This window comes from Peromyscus californicus, unplaced genomic scaffold (assembly GCF_007827085.1).
Source record: "Peromyscus californicus insignis strain IS unplaced genomic scaffold, ASM782708v3 Scaffold_11__1_contigs__length_118956290, whole genome shotgun sequence".
Classification (NCBI taxonomy): Eukaryota; Metazoa; Chordata; class Mammalia; order Rodentia; family Cricetidae; genus Peromyscus; species Peromyscus californicus.
Genome location: NW_026294402.1, coordinates 49,282,412 through 49,303,189, shown reverse-complemented (window position 1 = coordinate 49,303,189; position 20,778 = coordinate 49,282,412). Strand labels below are relative to the sequence as shown.

The following is a 20,778-nucleotide window of genomic DNA, read 5'->3' as shown; positions in this document are numbered from 1 at the left end:
AAAAGGAAACAAAATAGTAATTTACAAGTGAAAGAAACTTTAGCTTAAAAAAAATTCACATCAGCAACACTATCTGCAAGTGAATGGTGTCCAAAGGCTGTGTGGTAGTTTGAATGCAATTGGCCCCTATAAGCTCATAGGGAGTGGCACTATTAGGAGATGTGGCTTTATTGGAGTGGGTATAACCTTGTTGGAGGAAGCTGTGTCGCTGTGGGGTGGGCTTTGAGGTTTTCTATGCTTATACACCTGGTGTCTAAGTCGACTTCCAGTGCCCGCAAGATGTAGGACTCTCAGCTACTATTCCAGCACTATATGTGCCCACATGCCGCCATGCTCCCCGCCATGATGCACATGGACTGTAAGCAACCCACCCCCAACTAAATGTTTTACTTATAAGAGTTGCTGTGGTCACAGTATCAACCCTATCTAGACAGGCTTACATTTAACGTGATGTTAACAAGAGTACTTGAGGTTATAAAAGAGAAAACCTAAGGTAGGATAGTGGCACACCTGTAATCTGAGGTAAGGGGATTGACAGGAGTTCAAAGCTAACCTTGGCTACACAGTAAGATACAGTCTCAAGTTTCTCAACCACCCCAAATTCATGAAGGTAAAAATATGCTCCCAAATACCTCATATAACCACACACCTCCCACTGCCCTAGATAAGGGAAGGAGAGGAGGAGCAGACAGAAATTTCTTCTAATTTGACATGTATCTTTGACTGTCCTGAAACTCCCTATATAGACCAGGTTGGCCTTGAACTCAGAGATCCACTTGTCTCTGCCTCATGAGTGCTGTGATTAAAGCCACATCTGGCACACTCATTTTTTTACGTTCTATACCAATATGAATAACTTTAAGGAAGTACAATATAACAACTTCAAGAACACACAGTCTCAATACACGGTATTGAGACTCTCATGAGTTACGAGTGAATTTTGGTATTGTTCCACTACTCTAAGGAATATAAAGGAAGACTGAAGGCAGAGACCAGAAAGCTTCTCTAGTCTTTCTTCTCTTGGTCAAAGCTGCCTTAGAAATCCACGACGCTTACTTCAATGGAAGGAAACCGCCTTCAGTGGACTCAGGATTTTCAATCACCAGTTACAGGCAAACCTTTAGCCTCTCTAAGGTAAGTACACTAAAATCAACATGGAACCAAGACTGGCTGTGGAGCATGCCTGTGACCTACCACCTGGGAGAGGAAGGGGCGGGAGTCTGAGGCCAGCCTGGTTTATAAAGAGGGTTCAAGGCCCATCAGAGTTAGAGAGCAAGATCCTGACTCAAAAACAAAAAAAGAGACAAAACTTAATTTAGATATCCATTCCAAAAAGCAAGTTTAAACATGGTAACAGAAGCACACAAATATGAAAATAGCTTTAAACTCAGAATAAGTACAAAAATATTTTTTTCACTTTAATGTACTAGTCAGTCCTGACCACAGCAGGCTTTACTCCGTGCCAGAGGCGCTATTCCTCCCCCTCCCCACCACCCACTTGCAGTTAACTAGTGACTGGTCTTCACATGTCTGTATTGCAGTACCATTTACTGAAGTCGATCTGTAAAGAATGGTCAACTGTGAGATCTGCTGGACAGGCAGGGTGGACTTTCTCAGGATCACCTCCAAGACTTTTCACTGCCTCCCTCATAGCAGCAAAATCCACCATTGCCGGTATTCCGCTAAAAAATAAAGAACAATCAAATTACAGGTCTAACTGCTTAATACTCACTTGTTGACTTTTAAAAATGATCTCTTTTTAGTTTGTGTTTATTTTTGATAATGTACTTATGATCTAAAGTTAGATGTACTCCCTGGTTTAATGAGAATTAACACTAATAGTATCTGTGAACTTATGTGCTCAGGAGTAGAACTGCCAAAAACAGAAGAGATGACTCTGACTTATAAGTGAAAACCAGAATTGGCTGTGCACCTCTCTCCTCTAAGCCCTTCCTCCACAGTCCTCGAATTATCTCAAAGCTATTCATAATCGCCTTTACCATTTTATAGTCATCCATCTGCATATATATATATACACATACACATATACATATATATATATATGTAAAACAAACATGTACCAAATGACTTCACTATTCTTCATACCAAAGATACAAGGCAAACATAACACACTGATGATTACAGAACAGTAACATATGCATTAAGCAGCAACATATTGGAGATACTGCACATCAGTGGCACATAAACTAGGCTTCTGTGAGTGGACGAGGGGGATGTTCTCCAACATTGAGTTCAATATTCACACTTCCAATACATATTCCATAAATAGTCAGGACAGGAAGGGTCAGTCTTCCCGGCTACTGTAAAGAATCTCTATTTTATTCTGAGATGGCTTAAAATTCTTCAGTCATATCATTCATTGCTCCATATATGTAGCCTTCGTGGATTCCACATATGGGAGTGGGGCCATCAAGTTAGAGACAATTGTACTTGTAATACAAGTAATATAAAAATGAGGCTGTCACTCACGTAAAATCTTGAAGAACAACACGGGCAGGGAAAAAGGGCACTTCAACATTGCTTTGTTTGGTTTTCCAGTCCAAAATGTTCATAACATCTTCCTTTTTAATTAAAAAGCCATCACAATTTCGTACAGCAGCTTCCAACAGGACCCGTATTGAATAAGGCAGAATATCTGATTCAAGACAAAAATATTACTATAACCAAGAGAACAGCCATATCTACACATTGCAAAAATTACAACAGCAAAATCTCCAGTATAAATATTGAAAAGGATGGAGTATCAACTAAATACAATAATGAAGACACCCTTGTTGTCTTAGTTAGACCTAATTGTGAACTTGACGTCGCCTGGAGTAATCAATTGAGAAATTGCCTAGATCAAATTAGCCTGGAGGTATACATGCAGGGGACTGTCTGGATTATCCATTGATGTAGGAGGGCCTAGACCACTGTGGGCAGTACGAGGTCGAGGTAGGCAGTCTTGGCTTGGAGAAGAAAGTGAGCCAGAGTGCAGGCCAGAAAGCAGCTTCCCTCTATGGTTTGTGCTTCAAGCTCCTGCTTGGGTTCCCACTCTGTCTTCCTCAAATATGGGCTGTGACCTGGGATCAGAGATGAAATAACCCCTTCCTCCCCAAGATACTCTCAGGCATGGAATTGGTTGCAGCAATAGAAAAAAATTAGAACACCAATTACACCTTCAATGCAGGCACCAAGCAGACAGAGTGAATGGGAAGAAGAGTGAGGCTACATACTCTCAAAAGTCTACTCCACTGACACACTCCAGTGACTCCAGCAATACTGAGTCACCTTCCTAAACAGTGATAAAACTGAGAACCAAGTGTCCAAATACCTGAGACTATGGGAGATATTTCTCATTCAAACTGCCACCACACACATAAAATAAATACATGGATAGAGATTTTTTTAATTACAATGTTTATAATCCACAAGAGTCAACAGGAAGGAGCCAAATCAACATAATTTTGAACAGTAGGACATGCGCACGAATGTCTGGTCATGGGCTAAGCAGACCAAGCACCTGAAACACATTAGCAATCAGGACCACCTGGGGCTTCTGAGTGGGCATGGTAGAAGCTGGACAACTACATAACAATACTTCAAAATTCCAAGTCAAAATTATTTTCAGCCCTGAAATTTATAAACAGGTAAACAATCAATAAATTCATTTTATTTCTGAGTTTTCTTCTCTTAAGTAGCTTGTGGAAGACAGGCTCCATGAAACAAATATAAACAAAAATTAGAAAATCATAAAATCTAGTCTCCAACACAGGAGGGATGGTAAAGAGACTCAGGACAATGGTTGATAGAAACAGTGCAACCAGTATCACTCAACTGGGGGGAAGATGATGTCTAGATGTGGTGCTGCTGAGAAAAGGGGTGCGGGGATAATAGCCGATTACTTGATTATCCCATCAGGAGCATAGACAGACATTTGGAGACCTTACATCGGGGTAAGGACATAGAAAACTAAAAAAGACAATTATTACTTTCGGGAAAAATACCTTCTCAGACCTCTTTTTTCTTGAATCCTATCAAAAACACCAATCCTGATGTTATATTATCTTCAAATTCAAACACTGCCTCCTTGAAGAAAAATGGGAGCTAAAACAACTAGGAAAGTTAGGAAGACTCTCACCAAGCTGGGTCTGTTGGTTGCCCTGTCTGGGCAAATAGACATGTTTTTCATGTATCCTCAGGGGGAAAAAAAAAAATCACACATTCTATTGGTGTCAGAACAGGCCCTGGGACTGACAGAACCAAAGATGAGTTGGTAAGGAACTGCTACATGGCCCCTGAGTGATAAGGAATGCAACAGAGACTGACATTTCCGGCATTCTAAACTGAATCTGCAATTCCAATATGGCTCTTTCTTTCTCTATATGTACTGACAGTTGCATGTTCTCTACTATGCATGATGAGGCATGCAACCAAAGCTAAGCAGGCTGAGCCAGAGGCATACTTGGAGAAAATTCCGAGATGTTTGGCTTTCTCTACATGGTGTGGGAGAGTATGCCTCCTTGATTAATGTGATCTGAAAAAGTACAGGGACACCCTTAAAAGGCTGACCAAACTACTAAACACAATTCAGTCCCTGAAAATAGCTCATATTGAGATGGGATCATAAGCAGATTGTCACAGGAGTTATAGGCCTTAGCACCTCAAGTTCAACTATCTGCCATGAAAGAACTTGATCATTAACAGGAGGAATTTTTGTAGAAAAAAGACATATAGATATTATTCTCCACATTAGCCAGATTTGACAGGAAAATGAAAAAAAAATGGAGCATGAGATGGGAGTGTTGGCATGCCATTTCTTATAGCTGGCAAGTAAGTAGCACAAGGAAACTATAATACAATTAAGATCTGTGCTAAAAAAAACTCTTTCTGGGATCCCCAAACCTGGAACCCATGGGAAGAATCACTCAATCAGTGAGGAAGGAGAGAATGAGACAGAAATTAATAGAAGTCGGCCCTCAGGCCTGACCTTCTAAGCTGAGGAAGGACAATCCATGATTCAATGTGGAGACAATGGCCTTAGCGATGGTCACTGTAGAAGAAAGGACGGTGACCAGGGGATACTTAGCCTCTGAACTGCTTGAGTTAAGACGGACTTTTTAGAAGCTGGAGAGAGGTTTCAGTGATTAAGAAAGACTTTTTAAGCAAATGAAAGAATTCTTCACAGCCTGGCTTGTGAAGCTGTGGGACATGGATGTGGCTGGGAATCCAAGTATCACAAAGCAAAGAAGTAGAGTAATAGCCGGGCTGTGGTGGCGCACGCCTTTAATCCCAGCACTCGGGAGGCAGAGCCAGGCGGATCTCTGTGAGTTCGAGGCCAGCCTGGTCTACAGAGTGAGATCCAGGAGAGGCACCAAAACTACACAGAGAAACCCTGTCTTGAAAACAACAACAACAAAATAATAAGGAAGTGGAGTAATAAAACTATTCTTCCCTGGGCTGGAGAGATGGCTCAGAGGTAAAGAGCACTAGCACTGGCTGCTCTTCCAGAGGACCTGAGGTTCAATTTCCCACAACCACATGGCGGCTCACAACCATATCTTTAGTGAGACCTGGTGCCCTCTTCTGGTGCACAGGCATACATGCAGGCAGAACACTGTATACATAATAAATAAATCTTTAAAAAAAAAAAAAATCAAAAAACTATTCTTCCCTTCTTGAAACAAAAGCTGCATAACCTGAGGCATAAGGAAAATCAGTGCCCACTGGATTTATTACTATAAACCATGAAGGATAGACACTAACACCGTGCATATCTGTCCCTGAAGACTAAGAAAAGACAGCCATTACTGAAGGATCTGACTTGTGAGCGGCAGTATATGACATTCAGCTCACTGGGCCTGATAAAAAAGTTTTAGTGGCTTTTGCTGAGCCCTATGGTAAGATGTGGTCTTTACGAAATAGAAGAGGTGCTAGGGTGTTGACTCAGAATAACATGCAAATCAGGTTTATAAAGTGCTAGAGCAATCAAGAGGATGACAGAGGAAAAAGCAGATAAAAGGACTCCTTAGGTACCTTAAAAGCAATTGTGCCCAGCTTTGTACAGAGCTGGTATTCTTAGAGGAAAAACTGACAAGAAGCCAAACAGTACTCGTGAGCCTCTGGAAGACTTTAAAACCTGAGCAACAATTCATCAAGGAGTGGGGGTACACGTGAACAGACAGCTCATCTTAGGAGCATACTGGAATTATTTAAGTCGTTACAGAGCATATTAGGGAGTGAAGAGTACGCAAGAGTCCAACTGCAGCACAGTGCAGCCGACGGCAAGAGTAAGCTCCACTCTCCCTTCCCTGGGCAGGAGAACAGCAAAAGGCAACCCCAGCGAGTTCATGAGGTATGGGGAGATACAGGAGCCCAATGACAACACCCAAGATGAGAAAGTAGGATGGCTCAGGAAGAATAACTGGATTACAGAAAGCCAAACAAGGTGCCTCTCATTCATCATGCTGTACCCAAGATTGCTGTTTTGAGGAAACAATGGATAGAAATAATGGAGTATTTCCATGGGATATTGGAATTTGCTTATGTGTTTAGTGTCTCTTTAGCTGCTGAATCTAGAAGCAAATTGTCAATTTCTTGGAAAGATATAGGTAGGCCTTCAGAGATCCTGCCGACTAGTTAAAAAAATCATTACACAATGCTCAATCCCCAAATGTCTTATAGTTTTGGAAAAGCATCGGGAAAGACAGTAAAATCAGCAGTTACAGAGTTTGAAGAAACTCTATGTGGGTGGTGGAAAAATGAATGCCAAGAAGCCATAATTTGCTGTGGGATGTCATTTTGTATGCTGTTAATGTGTTGCTCTGATTGGCTGATAAATAAAACGCTGATTGGCCAGCAGCCAGGCAGAAGTATAGGCAGGGTTTAAGTAGACAAGGAGAATTCTGGGAAGAGGAAGGGCTGAGTCAGGAGTTGTCAGCCAGACACATGGGAAGCAAGATGACAAGGCAGAACTGAGAAAAGGTACCAAGCCACATGGCTAAACATAAAGCTAGTTAGTAATAAGCCTGAGCTAATGGCCAAGCAGTTATAATTAATATAAGCTTCTGAGTGATTATTCTATAAGCAGGCCACAGGACTACAGGGGCTTGGCGGGACCCAAGAAACATCCGACTACAATAATTATTTAAAAATATGCCATGGGGCCGGGCAGCGGTGGTGTATGCCTTTAATCCTAGCACTCCAGAGGCAGAACCAGGCAGATCTCTGTGAGTTCCAGGCCAGCCTGGTCTACAGAGGGAGATCCAGGACAGGCACCAAAACTACACAGAGAAACCCTGTCTTGAAAAGGAAAAAGAAAAAAAAAAGCCATGGGCAGGTTACCTCCCTATAAGCTGCCAATCAGATAGGCCTAAGTCATAAAACCATAACCACTGCTGTTTGTTACATGCCAGAAATAGATGGTAAGTCCTTGTTGCTGCCTTAACTGCAGGACATGAATGAAGAAATAAAGCTGGAACCGAAACAAATGTTCCTTCCCTGCCTCTGACACTATGCAGGCTGCTGTGGAAACTGTCACTGACATACCTGCTTGAGTGACTGTACAACCAACATGTCACTATTAAACAGTGGCACTGACTGTCACTGATTTCTGATTTGACTTAAAGCCCACTCCAGAAGAGAGGATCTGTGTTTGGTTTGTGAGCCAGAGTAAAGACCTGTAGCTGTGGAGGCCATATGCCCTGGTGGGAGGCTGCTGCTACTGCTTTGTGAAAGAGATGTCAAACTGCCTTCTAGACATTTGTATTTACTCCTGTACTGACTACTGCTGTCAGCTGGAGAGGGAGTCCTTTTAACTTTTGTAGTGGGTGGTAGTTACTGTAGAGACTCAACCCATCACACTCCCGAGAGTAAGAAACTATTCCTAGAGTATAATGGCCCAATGCTAAGCTATAAATGGGAGAAAATGGGACGTCCTTATTACATCCTCCATTTTCCATCCAAGGCTCAGGGAATAGTGCTACAGAGGGTGTGGAAGAAATCCCAGAGCAGCAGGAGATGAGGTGTTATGTGCTGTATCCTTCATTTTGAGACATTCTCTCCTGTGAAGAGGAAGGAGGCTGAGAAAACTCGGGAAGGGAACTCAACTACAAGAGTCACAAGGCCTTCCTATAAGCAGTAAACAATTGCTGGGAGAGAGGAGACTCTTCAGTATGTCAGCATTTATGAACATCCCGTGTCCCCATAAGTAACTCAAATAACCTCCCTGGTTCACCAAATATGACTGGAGTAGTCTCTTTGGTCTATTACCAGTGCCCTGTCTGGAGTGAAGAGGCATTTGTTCAAATTTCCCCCAAGAAAAGTTACACAATACTTAGCTTTTCTGCATTTTCAGTTAGTCTGTATATCTCCCCTAATTCAAGAACTGCTTTTTAAACAAAATAACTAAATTGAGACATATTTTGCATATCTCATATTTTAACCTTTCCAAGTGAGCAACTTAAAATTGTTTTAGTTAAATATGACAGGTTTTGCAATTAGCATCATGAGTACATTTTAGAACATTTTCATAAGCTCAACATTTTCTCCATGCTCATTTACTGTTAATCTTCACACTTTAATCTCCAATTCCAGGATTCCCTATCAGGAAATCTATTCTTCATCTTTTCTAGACAAATGGAATAACACAATAACATCTTCTGTGTCTGGCTTTTTCCCCCATTGAACATGCTTTTAAGGTTCACTACTACTATACTATGTATCCATAGTTAATTTCTTTTAATAAATGGCACTCCATTACGTACCAAATTGTGCTTCAGTTTACCAACTGGAGGATATTTAGGGTTGTACAATTTTTAGCTCATATGAACAAATGCTTCCTAAAATTACCTGCCTTGATTTTTCTTGGGCACATACATAACAGTACTATGTACAGGGACTTAGCAGTTAAAAGTACTGGCTTACAGAGTAACCGAGTTCAATTCCTAGGACTCACAGACTGTGGCTCACAACCATTTGTGACTATAACTCCAGGGGATCCAACACCCTCCTCTGGTCTTCACAGGCACCAGGCACACACATGGTACACAGACATACATGCAGAAAAATACCCATATACACAAAACAATAATAAAAACATAAATACAAATAAATCTTTAAAAAAAGAATATTGTGTACATACAATAGCTAGGTCATATAATAATCATTTGTTCATTCATTCACTGGTGCTAATAAGAAGGGTTGAGGGGCTGGAGAGATGGCTCAGTGGTTAAGAGCACTGACTGCTCTTCCAGAGGATCTGGGTTCAATTCCCAGCACCCACATGGCAGCTAACAACTGTCTGTAACTCCAAGATCTGACACCCTCACACAGATATTCATGAAGGCAAAACACTAATAAAATAAAAAAATAAGTTAATTAAAAGAAAATTAAAAAAAAGAAAAAGGGAAGGGTTGAAACCTGGGACTTGTATGCACTAGGCAAACATGCTACCATTGAGCAACATTCCCAGATCATAACTTTTAAGAAACAGCCCAACTACCTTCCAAAGTGGTGGCATCCTCTTACATTCCCACCAGCAATGAATGAGGATTCTATCTCTCCGTATCTTCCCTAATACTCATTTGTCTCTGACATCACACCCACCACACCTAGTTAAGAGTTCTAATAGCCTCTCAGCAAGTCAACAGTTAACAAGTTCCTCTTTGGCCGGGCGGTGGTGGCGCACGCCTTTAATCCCAGCACTCAGGAGGCAGAGGCAGGCGGATCTCTGTGAGTTCAAGGCCAGCCTGGTCGACAAAGTGAGTTCCAGGAAAGGCGCAAAACTACACAGAGAAACCCTGTCTCGAAAAACCAAAAAAAAAAAACCAAAACCAAGTTCCTCTTTGAAACAACTCTTTTTCTACAGACTCACTCAACTGCTCTCTGCAGTTCTCTCCCTAGCATGTCATTTAAAGACAGTTTTCTATGCCTTGTAAATGACGTGCCAAAGGGCACTAAACTCCTTTGTTTGCAACATGAAGGTTGAGACCCCTTTGGCAAACCTACATTTCCAAAAATATTTACATTATGATTCATAACTCTGCTCTTACTTCCTGTCACTATCATCCATTCAGACATCTATGTCAACACAAGCATCACAGGTGGGCTTGGGCACAGGTCTGTAAACTCAGCTACTCAGGAGGTCAAGGCAAGATCAGAAGTTCAAGGCTTGCCTGGGCTAGAGTTAAGTTCAAGGCCAGTGTGGTCAACTTGTTGAGACCCTATCTCAAAATGAAAAATGAAGGGTTGAAGGTAAGAGTTCAGTGAGTGCTTGCCTAGCATGTTCAAGGTCTTAAGTTCAATTCTCAGTACAAGGAGTTTTTAAAAAGCATTGTACTTTCTTTTCTTCTTGGTTTCTCAAGACAGGTTTTCTCTGTGTAACAGCCCTGGCTGTCCAGGAACTCACTTTGTAGACCACTGACCTCAAACTCAGAGATCCACCTGCCTCTGCCTTCTGAGTGCTGGGATCAAAGGTGTGCACCACCACACCTGGCTTTGAAACAATGTTCCTGACACATCTTTTTGTCTACTATCACCACTCAGTCCAAACTCCCCTTACAAATAAATTGTCAACCTTCATGCCTGATCCACACCAGTATTTTCAAAATATGGTCCCAGGGCTCCTAGGATTTTGAAATCCTTTCAAACAACCTATGAGGTTAACTGAGACCTTGTTTTCTTTTTTCCTTAACATTCTGACCTTTCCAGTGATTTTTTTTTTTTAATTTCTTGTGGTAGTGGTGGGGGTTTATGTGCCACAGTATGATCGTGGGGAACAGAGGACAACTTGCTGGAGCTGGTTCTCTCTTTCTACCATGTGGGGGACCCCGGGATCAAATTCAGGTCATCAGGCTTGGCAGCAGGTACCTTAACACTCAAATTTTGCCTGCCCTCCTTAACAGCTCATGCTGCTAAAATCTTTTTAGTTCTGTGTGACAAAGTACATATACAGCTTTTCTGCTGAACATCAAAGTACAATGACTGTGATGGATGAAAAAGCTGTAAGGAGCCGGGCAGTGGTGGCACATGCCTTTAATCCCAGCACTCGGGAGGCAGAGCCAGGCAGATCTCTGTGAGTTCGAGGCCAACCTGGGCTACAGAGCGAGATCCAGGAAAGGCGCAAAGCTACACAGAGAAACCCTGTTTCAAAAAAACAGGGGGGGAAAAAAAGAGTCTCAAGTTAAATAATTAGCCACTTTTTTTCAAGAAGTTTTCACTTGAAGAACAGCTCATAAACCATGGCTGTTCAAATATAGGCATTTAGTGGACACTTCTCAAAAGCAAAGTAAATGCCAGACATAGTGGCATATGCCTTTAGTTCCAGCACTTGGGAGGCAGAAGCAGGTGGATCTCTGTGAGTTCAAGGCCACCCTAGTCTACACCATGAGTTTCAGAACAGCCAGAGCTACATAGTAAAAACAAAATAAATATAACTGTTACTTGACTAGTGCTACTCTGTCTGGTCATTGCATTTATTCATCTTTGAGATGGTAAGGTTGTAATGAGTTATGCAGATTGTGGTGGTTTGAATAAGAATGATCCCCATATGTTCATGTATTTGAAGACTTAGTCAATAGGGAGTGGAACTATTTGAAAGAATGAGAAGAATTAGGAGGTTTGGCCTTGAAGGAAATCACCGAGAGTGGGAGAGTGGGATTTAAGATTTCAAAAGCCCATGCCAGGCCGAGTGTCTGTCGGTCTCTGCCTATGGATCAGGATATAGAACTCACAGCTACTTCTCCAGCAATATGTCTGCCTATATGCTGCCATGCTCCCCACCATGAAGATAATGGACTAAACCTCTGAAACTGTAAGCAAGCCCACAATTAAATGCTTTCTTTTGTAAGAGTTGCCTTGGTCGTGGTATCTCTTCACAGCAGTAGAACAGTGACTAAGACAAAGATCTTCCAAGTGTATTAAACAACTTATTAAAACAACAACAAACATAGCTGTCAATTTCACCATGGCCTTCTCAACATGGGAACTGGTGCCTCTCAGTGCCACTCAAGAGCCTCAACGTTGTGCCAGCACCTGGGCTAAGGCATCCTTATAAAGAAAGCTCTTGTTCCTATGCTAGAGACTAGATTCCACCTGGAGGCTGCCTGGAGATGTTCCACGTTAAGTCCCATTGTTCTCCAAACCCCTAAGTGGCCCATGAGCTCTGAAAGGACTCTTGCCTCTACCAGCACCTGCCCTCCTAAAGCACATCCATATCATTAACTACTGACTGCTTGGTTATACACTTCAGAGGGTGGACTATAGTCTAACAAAATGGTTCTCAACCATCCCAATGCTGGAACCCTTTAATTCCTCAGGCTGTGGTGACCTACACCATAAAATTATTCTTTTCTACTTCATAATTGCAATTTTGCTACTTCATGAATTGTAATGTAAATATCTGTGTTTTCCGATCGTCTTACAATCGTGACCCCTGCAAGTCATTTGACTCCCAAAGGGGTCTTGACCCACAGGTTAAGAACCACTGGGATAGCACCTCCAGACCTACATCAGCTAGCACAAACCAGCAAACTTCTTGGCAATCAAATATACAGAACCACATCTTTTTTTTAAGAATTCTGAGCCTCTTCCAAGTTGGGCATTTTCTCTTAACCCTAGATCACCATACAGTTTCCTGGTTTCTTAAAATTACAGTTATATAGTCAATAATTTTTTAAAAACTAAACCTCCTCTGGTCGTGCTTTGTACCTCTTGACTAGACCCAGACTATTATACTAAAGCCCTCTCCACATAATTTCCATGTATGTTCCATGGAAAACTATGCTTTCCTTAGCACAAAGATGCTATCTTGGCTATCATTTGCCAGAAATACGTGAGTACTCAATAAATGTAAGTGAGATGAATGAAACGGTATTTAAGAGACAGACTGCTTCTCAGTGGGAATTTCTACAATTTTATGAATCCAGAAACTTTTAAAGATATTGGTAATTTAAGCTAAGTATGCTAATTTATCACTCTTTTGAAATAAACTCAGGAACCATAAATATCATTGTGAGCAATAACTTCAGGTCTAGTTCTGAAAGTCTACTATCATAGAGGAAAGGAAGTTAATGAAAGACAAACCCAGGCTCCCAGGACAAGGCTGAATGGCTGTTACAAGACTGGGCAACACAGGGTTGAGGATATGGCTCAGCTGTAGCTGACAGAATGCTTGTCTGGCACGCATACATCTTGGGCTTGATCTCCAGTGCCACATAAACAGCATGCCTATAATTCTAGCACTCAGAAGTGGAGGCAGGAGGATCAGAAGTTCAAAGTCATCTTCAGCTAAATAAAGAGTTCAAGGCCATACTGGACTAAGCGAGATCCATCCTAGGAAGGAAAAACAACAAAAACCTAAGCTAAAGGTTGAGATTTCTTACTTGGGATTTAGGGCTATGTATGAAGTAAGCACACACAGAAGGCTTGTCTTCAATCAAGTGATCTGAGTAGAAGGGATAGAAACATGAAGTACCCAGGAGAAAAAACAAAGAATGCCATCAGTAGTGGCCCACTGCCTATTTTCTTGATAGCCAGCCAGAATTAACTGGCCTGGGAGTTGTATACCATCACAATAAATTCTACTTTGGCTGAGCTAGTAAGTGTCACTTTCTTTCATCAAAGAGTCTAATCAGAAACAGAAAATAAAAAGCGAAAAAAGTCAAACTCTTGAACATAATACACCAGGTTAAATGTGTAATTGTACTTGGTATCTACAGAATCACATTAAGTAATCTCTAGAAATGTATGTACAATGTGTACATTCTATAAGTAAACTATTTCACTGCTTACCCAACCCGCAGGCCTTTCCAGAGTCCAAGGAAGATACTAGATCAGAGAATACATACTCACCCTTTCAGCAGGGTAACTGGATCAGCAAAGGAAAACCAACAAGTTCAGTTAAAGCAATAGGTGAAAAAATCACCCAGAGATATCACCTTAGCTGAATGGCAAGCCATTCACAACACACAAAACCAGTCAGGTGATCATACTGGAAATTATTCAAAGTGAGGACAGTGAGTTTTACAGACAGAAGACTCAGGTAGACAGGAAAAAACAAACAGAAATAACGAGATCAGGCAGCCTTCAAAGGGTAAACAGCCTCTGCCTGGTTTTGGAAAGACTGTATTTTTCCTCCACTATGTTTGCCTGTCTGGACACTATTGTATTTTCCACAGAAGTATTTGTTCTTTATAGCTCATGATAGATAATGGGACAGCATATACTAAGAAGGTAAAAACGGAAGTGTGTGATAGAGGTGGAAAGGACAGCACACTTGCAACCTAACAATACTTTGTAGCAACAGCTTGAATTAAAAACGTGTGTGTGTGTGTGTGTGTGTGTGTGTGTGTGTGTGTGTGTGTGTGTGTGTGTGTGAAGCCAGGGGTGTAGACCAGAGCTATCACATTAGCCTAGCATGTATGAAAGCCCTGAGTTCCATCACAAGGGAAGGGTGGATAGAGTAACCATATAGGGAAAAGTTAGTAACAGCTTTACTGTGTAGCCATTAAAAGCTGTAGCAAAGTACAGATAGCCCTTTCTACTGGAAACTCACGCTCCCTGACTCAGAAACCAAGCAGATTCAGAGAGCAGGAATACTTGCATTGAATGACATAGAAAAATATGCACGATATATCAGAGGAAGAAAAGCTCACAAAATAATGCACATTGTATTTTCATTGTAAAAATATTCATGTTTTATATATGTACATAAAAATGTGACTTCCTATTTTATCCATGAAGGCCTTATCATGTTTGCAATCTTATAAATCACAAAGACTCTCCTAAAATGTTAAATACAGCCAGGCAGTGGTGGCGCACGCCTTTAATCCCAGCACTTGGGAGGCAGAGGCAGGCGGATCTCTGTGAGTTCAAGGCCAGCCTGGTCTACAGAGTGAGTTCCAGGAAAGGCGCAAAGCTACACAGAGAAACCCTGTCTCGAAACATCCCCCGCCAAAAAAAAGTTAAATACAGATTTTCTTTCAGAGATTGCAATGTAGGAGTAGGTTTCTGTTTTGTTTTTTTCTAGTGCTAGATATCCAATCAGAGCTTTGTGCATGCCCTACCAGAGCTACAGCGTCACCCTTGGTATATGGAGACAGACTCTAACTATGGAGTACAGGCTGGCCTTGAAACCATGATCTCTTGACACAAAATTGACAGACATGTGCCACCATGCCAGGCTACGAGGTAGGGTATAAACATAGTGCTGGCTATATTTCTGTTTACTATGTTTAAGAAAGTAAGTAGTCAGGAAGGAAAAAAGAAAAGATAATGAATGTAAACTCCACCCGAGCCAGTCTCTTCACCGTCTTCCCCATTACTAACAACTTCATTCATGCTTCTGTAATGCTGCTCACTTTAATTCTGAGGTTGACTGCCCTCCACATGCCCTCTGTTCTGCCTTGGGAATACGTATATTCTTAAATTCAGAGAAGACAGTCACCAAGATCTCTTAAGTTTCTAGTCAGTATACTAAAAAAATACCAAAGAGGCAATTCAGAACTTTAAAAAAGCAGTTTTCCAGGAGGGAAACTGTGTCAGATCAAAATGTAGTCAACATCTCAGGAGTGTCCACTTCCATACCCTGAATAAAAATGAGAAGCAAAAGATAAAATGGCCAGAGGCAGGCTCATCTCTGTGACTGAGGCAGGCTACCGTGGTCTACAGAGTGAGTTATAGGGCAGTTACAGATATGTAGAGAGACCCTAAGAGAAAATGACACGAAAAATAAATTTGTGCTACCCCTGTCTAAGGACTAAAAAAGGGCATTAGGTTGGTGAAACAGATGGTATAGGCTGCCTTACTATCATTCATTCTCAACCAGTTCTAACTTTTTTCTTTATCAAGAAATCTTAAAACTGTTTTCGAAGGTATTTTATTTATTACGATTGTAATAAATATAACTCTGGTAACTCTGAAAAAATAGTACATATAGATACCCATAACAGCTTATCTTCCATCAGATAAATTAATTTTTTTTTCCCCGAGACAGGGTTTCTCTGTGTAGCTTTGCGCCTTTTCCTGGAACTCACTTGGTAGCCCAGGCTGGCCTCGAACTCAGAGATCCGCTTGCCTCTGCCTCCCGAGTGCTGGGATTAAAGGCGTGCGCCACCACCACCCGGCTAAATTAATTTTTATATTATTAATCATCCCTTTTCATTACAATTGCTTTTGATTCCCTACTGATTCTGTGTTTATAGGTCATCTTCAAGTGGGCACATTTCCAAAAATTATCCATAGAGATTATTTATTCTCAAGTACAAAAAACTATCCCTATAAATGCTCTTTTATAAATTGCTCAAAATGGGTTTAAAAAAAAACTTTTGTATGGTTGGTAAAGTGCTTGCTTGGTGTGCAAGAAGCCCTGGACTTGGACCCCAGTACTACCTAAACCATGAGTAGTAACACATACCTGTAATCTCAGTACTTGGGAGATGGAAGCAGGAGAATCAGAATTTTGAGGCCAGCCTTGGCTACATAGTGAGTTCCAGAATATGTTGGGCTACATAAGCTTCTATCTCAAAAACAAAACACAACAAAACCAAAAATCCTTTGAGGCCAGTGTGGTGGCTTAGGTGAGAATGGCCCCCATAGGCTTCTGTACTTTAGTACTTGGTCCCCAGTCAGTGAACTGTTTGGGAAGAATTAGGAGCTGTGGCTTTGTTGGGTGGTATGTCAGTGGGGGCAGGCTTCCCAGTTTCAAGAGATCAGAACCAGTCTCGGAGCTCTTTCGGAGTTGGGGTTGTGTCTCAAGATGTGTGAGCTTCTCAGCTACTGTACCAACACTGTGCCTGCTTGACTGCCTGCTGTCATGCTCCCTGCCATGATGGTTATGAAGACTACACCACTGAAACTGAAAGCCCCAAATACATTTTTTTTTCCTGTAAGTTGCCTTGGTCATGGTGTCTTATCAGAGCAACAGAAAAGTAATTAGACAGACAGAATCAGGTATTTTGGAGAAAAGAGTTTATAAAGAAAACCTATGGTGCCCAGTGGTGGTGGCACATGCCTTTAATCCCAGCACTTGGGAGGTAGAGGCAGGTAGATCTCTGTGAGTTCAAGGCCAGCCTGGTCTACAGAGCAAGTTCCAGGACAGGCTCCAAAGCTACCCTGTCTTGAAAAACAAGACAAAACAATCCAGCACAAGGTCCAAAGCTACAGAGAAACCCTGTCTTGAAAAACAAAACAAAAAACCCTATTGTGTATGTGTGTATGACATATGTACGGGCGACATACGCCTGTCTGTGCATGTGTATACAACAATGCTGGGTGTCTTTCACTATTGCTTTCCAGCTTATTTTCGGAGAGAGATAGGTTCTCTCACCTAGAGCTTGCCATTTTGGCTAGACTGGCTAGGCAAGTGAGCCCCAAGGACCTGCCTGTCTGCCTCCCCAGAGCTGGAACTACAGATACACATGACAATGCTGAGCTTCATACTGGGTTCTGGGGATCTGAACTCAGGTCCTCAGGCTTAGGTGGCAAGCACTTTACCCACTGAGCCATCACTCCCGGGCCAAAGACCCCTTTCCCTTTTTTAGCAAACCAGTTTCTAAAACTAATGCAAAATCATCAGTTAAGGGATCAACTAAATGAAAGACATGAAGTACAAGAAAATAACCAGCCTCTCTCTCTACAAATTACTGCAACAGAAGGTATAAAGGCTATTGCTGTCATTCTGGGGGTTAGCTATTTTTGAAGAGCAATCTAATTCTAAGATGGGATCTTCTAAGATATTAAAAAATACTGACTTGTCTCACAATGCACCTAGAAACACTGTACATGAAAATCTAGACTATTTATATTCATAAAAAAACCTACATTACTTATAAAGGAGGATTAAACAGGATTGAAGAAAATCTCTCTCCAAACTGTAAGGCTGGTCATGTAGTTTTACATAAAGCTTTAACAAAAAAGTTCACCAGCAACCATTCTTCCTAACAGGTCTTTGGTCTGGTTGAAAAGTTACTCAACTTTCAACTAAGTCAAAAGCAGGGCTTGGTAGAGCATTCTTTCAATTCCAGCACTTGGGAGGCCAAGACAGGAATGACAGACAGTTCAAGGCTAACTTGGGCCATTTATGAGACTCTGTCTCAAAACAAAACACAACTAAAAGTCATAGTCAAGACTCCATCCATCCAATGGCCAAGAGGTTAACCATGTTCATTCTTCTGAGAACCTGATGAAAGGTTTGACCCTGATTAGGAATGTGCAAATGTTTACCAAAGAGTCAGAGAACCACGCTTAGTAGTGAACAATTCAAACAAGTGGACTAGTTGATAACCCTATTTAAAGATGGTGGAAAGAATAATGAGAGGCTCTAGGTGATGGTGGCACATGCCTATGTGCTCAGCACTTGAGAGGCAGAGGCAGGTGGATCTCTGAGTTCAAGGTCAGCCTTGTCTACAAAGTTCCAAAACAGCCAAGTGCTACAGAGAAACCCTGTCTCGGAAAACCAACCAACCAACCAAAGAAAAACCTGAAGCACTGACCACTTGAAAAAGTTAACATATACATTAAGTCACTATAGAATATTGTTATGTTTTCTTTTAAAATAGATTAGCTTATTTGGGGGGGTGGGGGAGCCCATTTAATTAACTAAAAGTTTTAAAGGAGAAATTAAGGTATGGGTTTCCATTTTCCTCAACTAGAAGTCCAAAGAGAAGTTTTGTCAATAAGAAATATGGGTAGGTGTACCTGTTACCACATGGTGGAAATAAATTTAAAATGTCTTCAGCTCTGCTTGACCCATGCATTATAATTACTAGAAACTAAAGCCCAAGAAAAATGTAAAGCAACATTACCATATTTGGTGCCTCCAAGTTTAGGTACATTGAAGAACTTCTTATGTGAATTGTCACTTAATGTTTCAATAAGGTACTCAAAGGTGTATCCTGAAAGAAGGGGGGAAAAAAGAGCAAGCTTTTCATCAAATACAGTTAGCAGGTATCTTATTCAAAGAGAAAACACCCAAAATTTTGCTCAGAAGAACTCTGCACAGTGATGGAAAAGTAGTTATATTTGCATTACCCAGTAAGGCAGGTAAGAGGTACAAGGGGTTTTAACTATGGCTGCAGCGGATGGTGGTGGTGTGGTGCTGACCACACTGTACACACAAGGCTGGTCTCCACCATACTGAGTCGTATAATTCTAAATCGTGACTCTTGTCAAGTATAAAACTGGTAAGATAATTTACTAGTTTGTCCATTGAGACAGGGTATACCACTGTAGCCCAGGCTGGACTTAAGCTCACTGGGCAATCCATGAGTGCCTCCAACTAGAGGCAATCATCCTTTCTCTCTCCTGAATGCTGGAATTACAGGCATGAGCCACCATGCCCACTTAGTGGTTTTTCAATCTTAAAAAATATGTTAGATGTCCGGGAGGAGACAATAAAGATGGTTTAAATGACGTACAAGCATTCAGAAAACATGCCCTGAAGTACTGCTTAAGTACAGAGAGAATGCCTTGAGAAAACCATTGTTAGATTTTCAAAAGGATCAAAAGACAATAACAATCCAACCAAAGTTAGAACGCTAAACAAGGCTTTTTTTAAAAAAAAGTGACCATCAAAATATCTAGATAAATTGGTACATTACATTCTCCTAGGAGATATGTCCTTATGGTTATGCACTAACTGAATATGCCCCCACTCTCAGTGTCGTGGGGAAGGGTGAGGCAACCTTGGGGTTGAAAAGATTCATTGTGCAGACTCATTACGTGGATGGGCGGGACCCCTAAACACTGCTAATATCTTCTCCCAAAAGGAGAAAAGATAAGCACAATCCACTTGGAATGGATAGTGTTGTTCTTTTGTGGAGGGAGGTGGATGGGGGAGGAGACTCGGCGCTGCAATAAATAATCTGGGAACCGGTTGACTAACGTTCAGCCTCGACCGCCCCTCACTCCACGTCCAGAAGCAAAGAAAGAGGGAGGGACTCCAGGCTGCTGAGTGCAATGAACCACCCAGCAGCGTGAAACCCAAACGCGGGGACCCAGGTCTCCCCACCTCCACGCTCACAAAGGCGGGGGGGGGGGGGGGCCGGGTAGAGGAAGACGTGGGCTTGTCCCTGCCCTAGGTGTTACTCCCGGGGACTTGGAGGCTGCCGACGTCAAGCAGCGGACCCCGGCCAGCGGCGGAATTACCGCCCCGCTCAAGAGCGAGACGCGGGCGGGGAGGCCTGGCTTTCGCGGCCTCGGCCCCGAAGGGGGAGCGACCAAGCCCCGAGGACCTGGGGAGCCCCCCGGGTGACCGTAAGAAAAGCAAAGCAAGGGCCACGGCGGACGGCAGCGCACGCCTCCCGCCAGCCGCCAGCGCTACGGCGGCGGCCAGGAACTGACCTGCACTTGGGGAGTCCATCGCCGGAGACCATATTATCCCTGCGGGGAGGGGGCCGGTGGGGGAAGGAGGGGGAGGCCAGGCCGGGAAGAGAGGGAGGAAGGCAAGCGGACTGGCAGGGGAAGGAGGAAGGAAGCAGTCTCGCGCAAACACCGCGAGAGCCGCAGAGCTGGCCCGGGGGTCTGCGCACGCGGGATTTGCCGGCTAACTCTCGCGAGATCTTAGGACCGGGTGAAACAAAGAAAGAGAAAGGCGGAGCCAGACAGTGGGCGGGTCCCTGCGCAGTCTCCGCTGCGCTCCTAAGCGGGAGTGAGCGGTGCGGGGGCGGAGCCTTGGGAGGTAGTGGGGTTAGCGGCAGGGAGCCGTAGGGTCCGTTACTCTGTGGTAGCCCCAAGTGTCCAATGAGGTTTTGAGGTCCAGCGACGTCTTTTGGGGGAAAT

At 42.5% G+C, this 20,778-nt stretch overlaps 1 protein-coding gene across 1 annotated transcript in view; it reads right to left on the bottom strand.

Moving 5' to 3' along the window:
- Ireb2 (iron responsive element binding protein 2) overlaps positions 1–20,475 on the bottom strand; it is a 50,306-nt gene extending 29,831 nt beyond the window's left edge. The window contains exons 1-4 of the mRNA XM_052760740.1: positions 20,341–20,475; positions 18,804–18,893; positions 2,491–2,656; positions 1,545–1,682 (exon numbers count right to left, since the gene is read on the bottom strand). Coding sequence (XP_052616700.1) covers positions 1,545–1,682; positions 2,491–2,656; positions 18,804–18,893; positions 20,341–20,359 — 413 coding nt within the window. The 5' untranslated portion in view covers positions 20,360–20,475. The remainder of the gene's footprint in view (positions 1–1,544; positions 1,683–2,490; positions 2,657–18,803; positions 18,894–20,340) is intronic.
- Between the last annotated feature and the right edge of the window lie 303 nt (positions 20,476–20,778).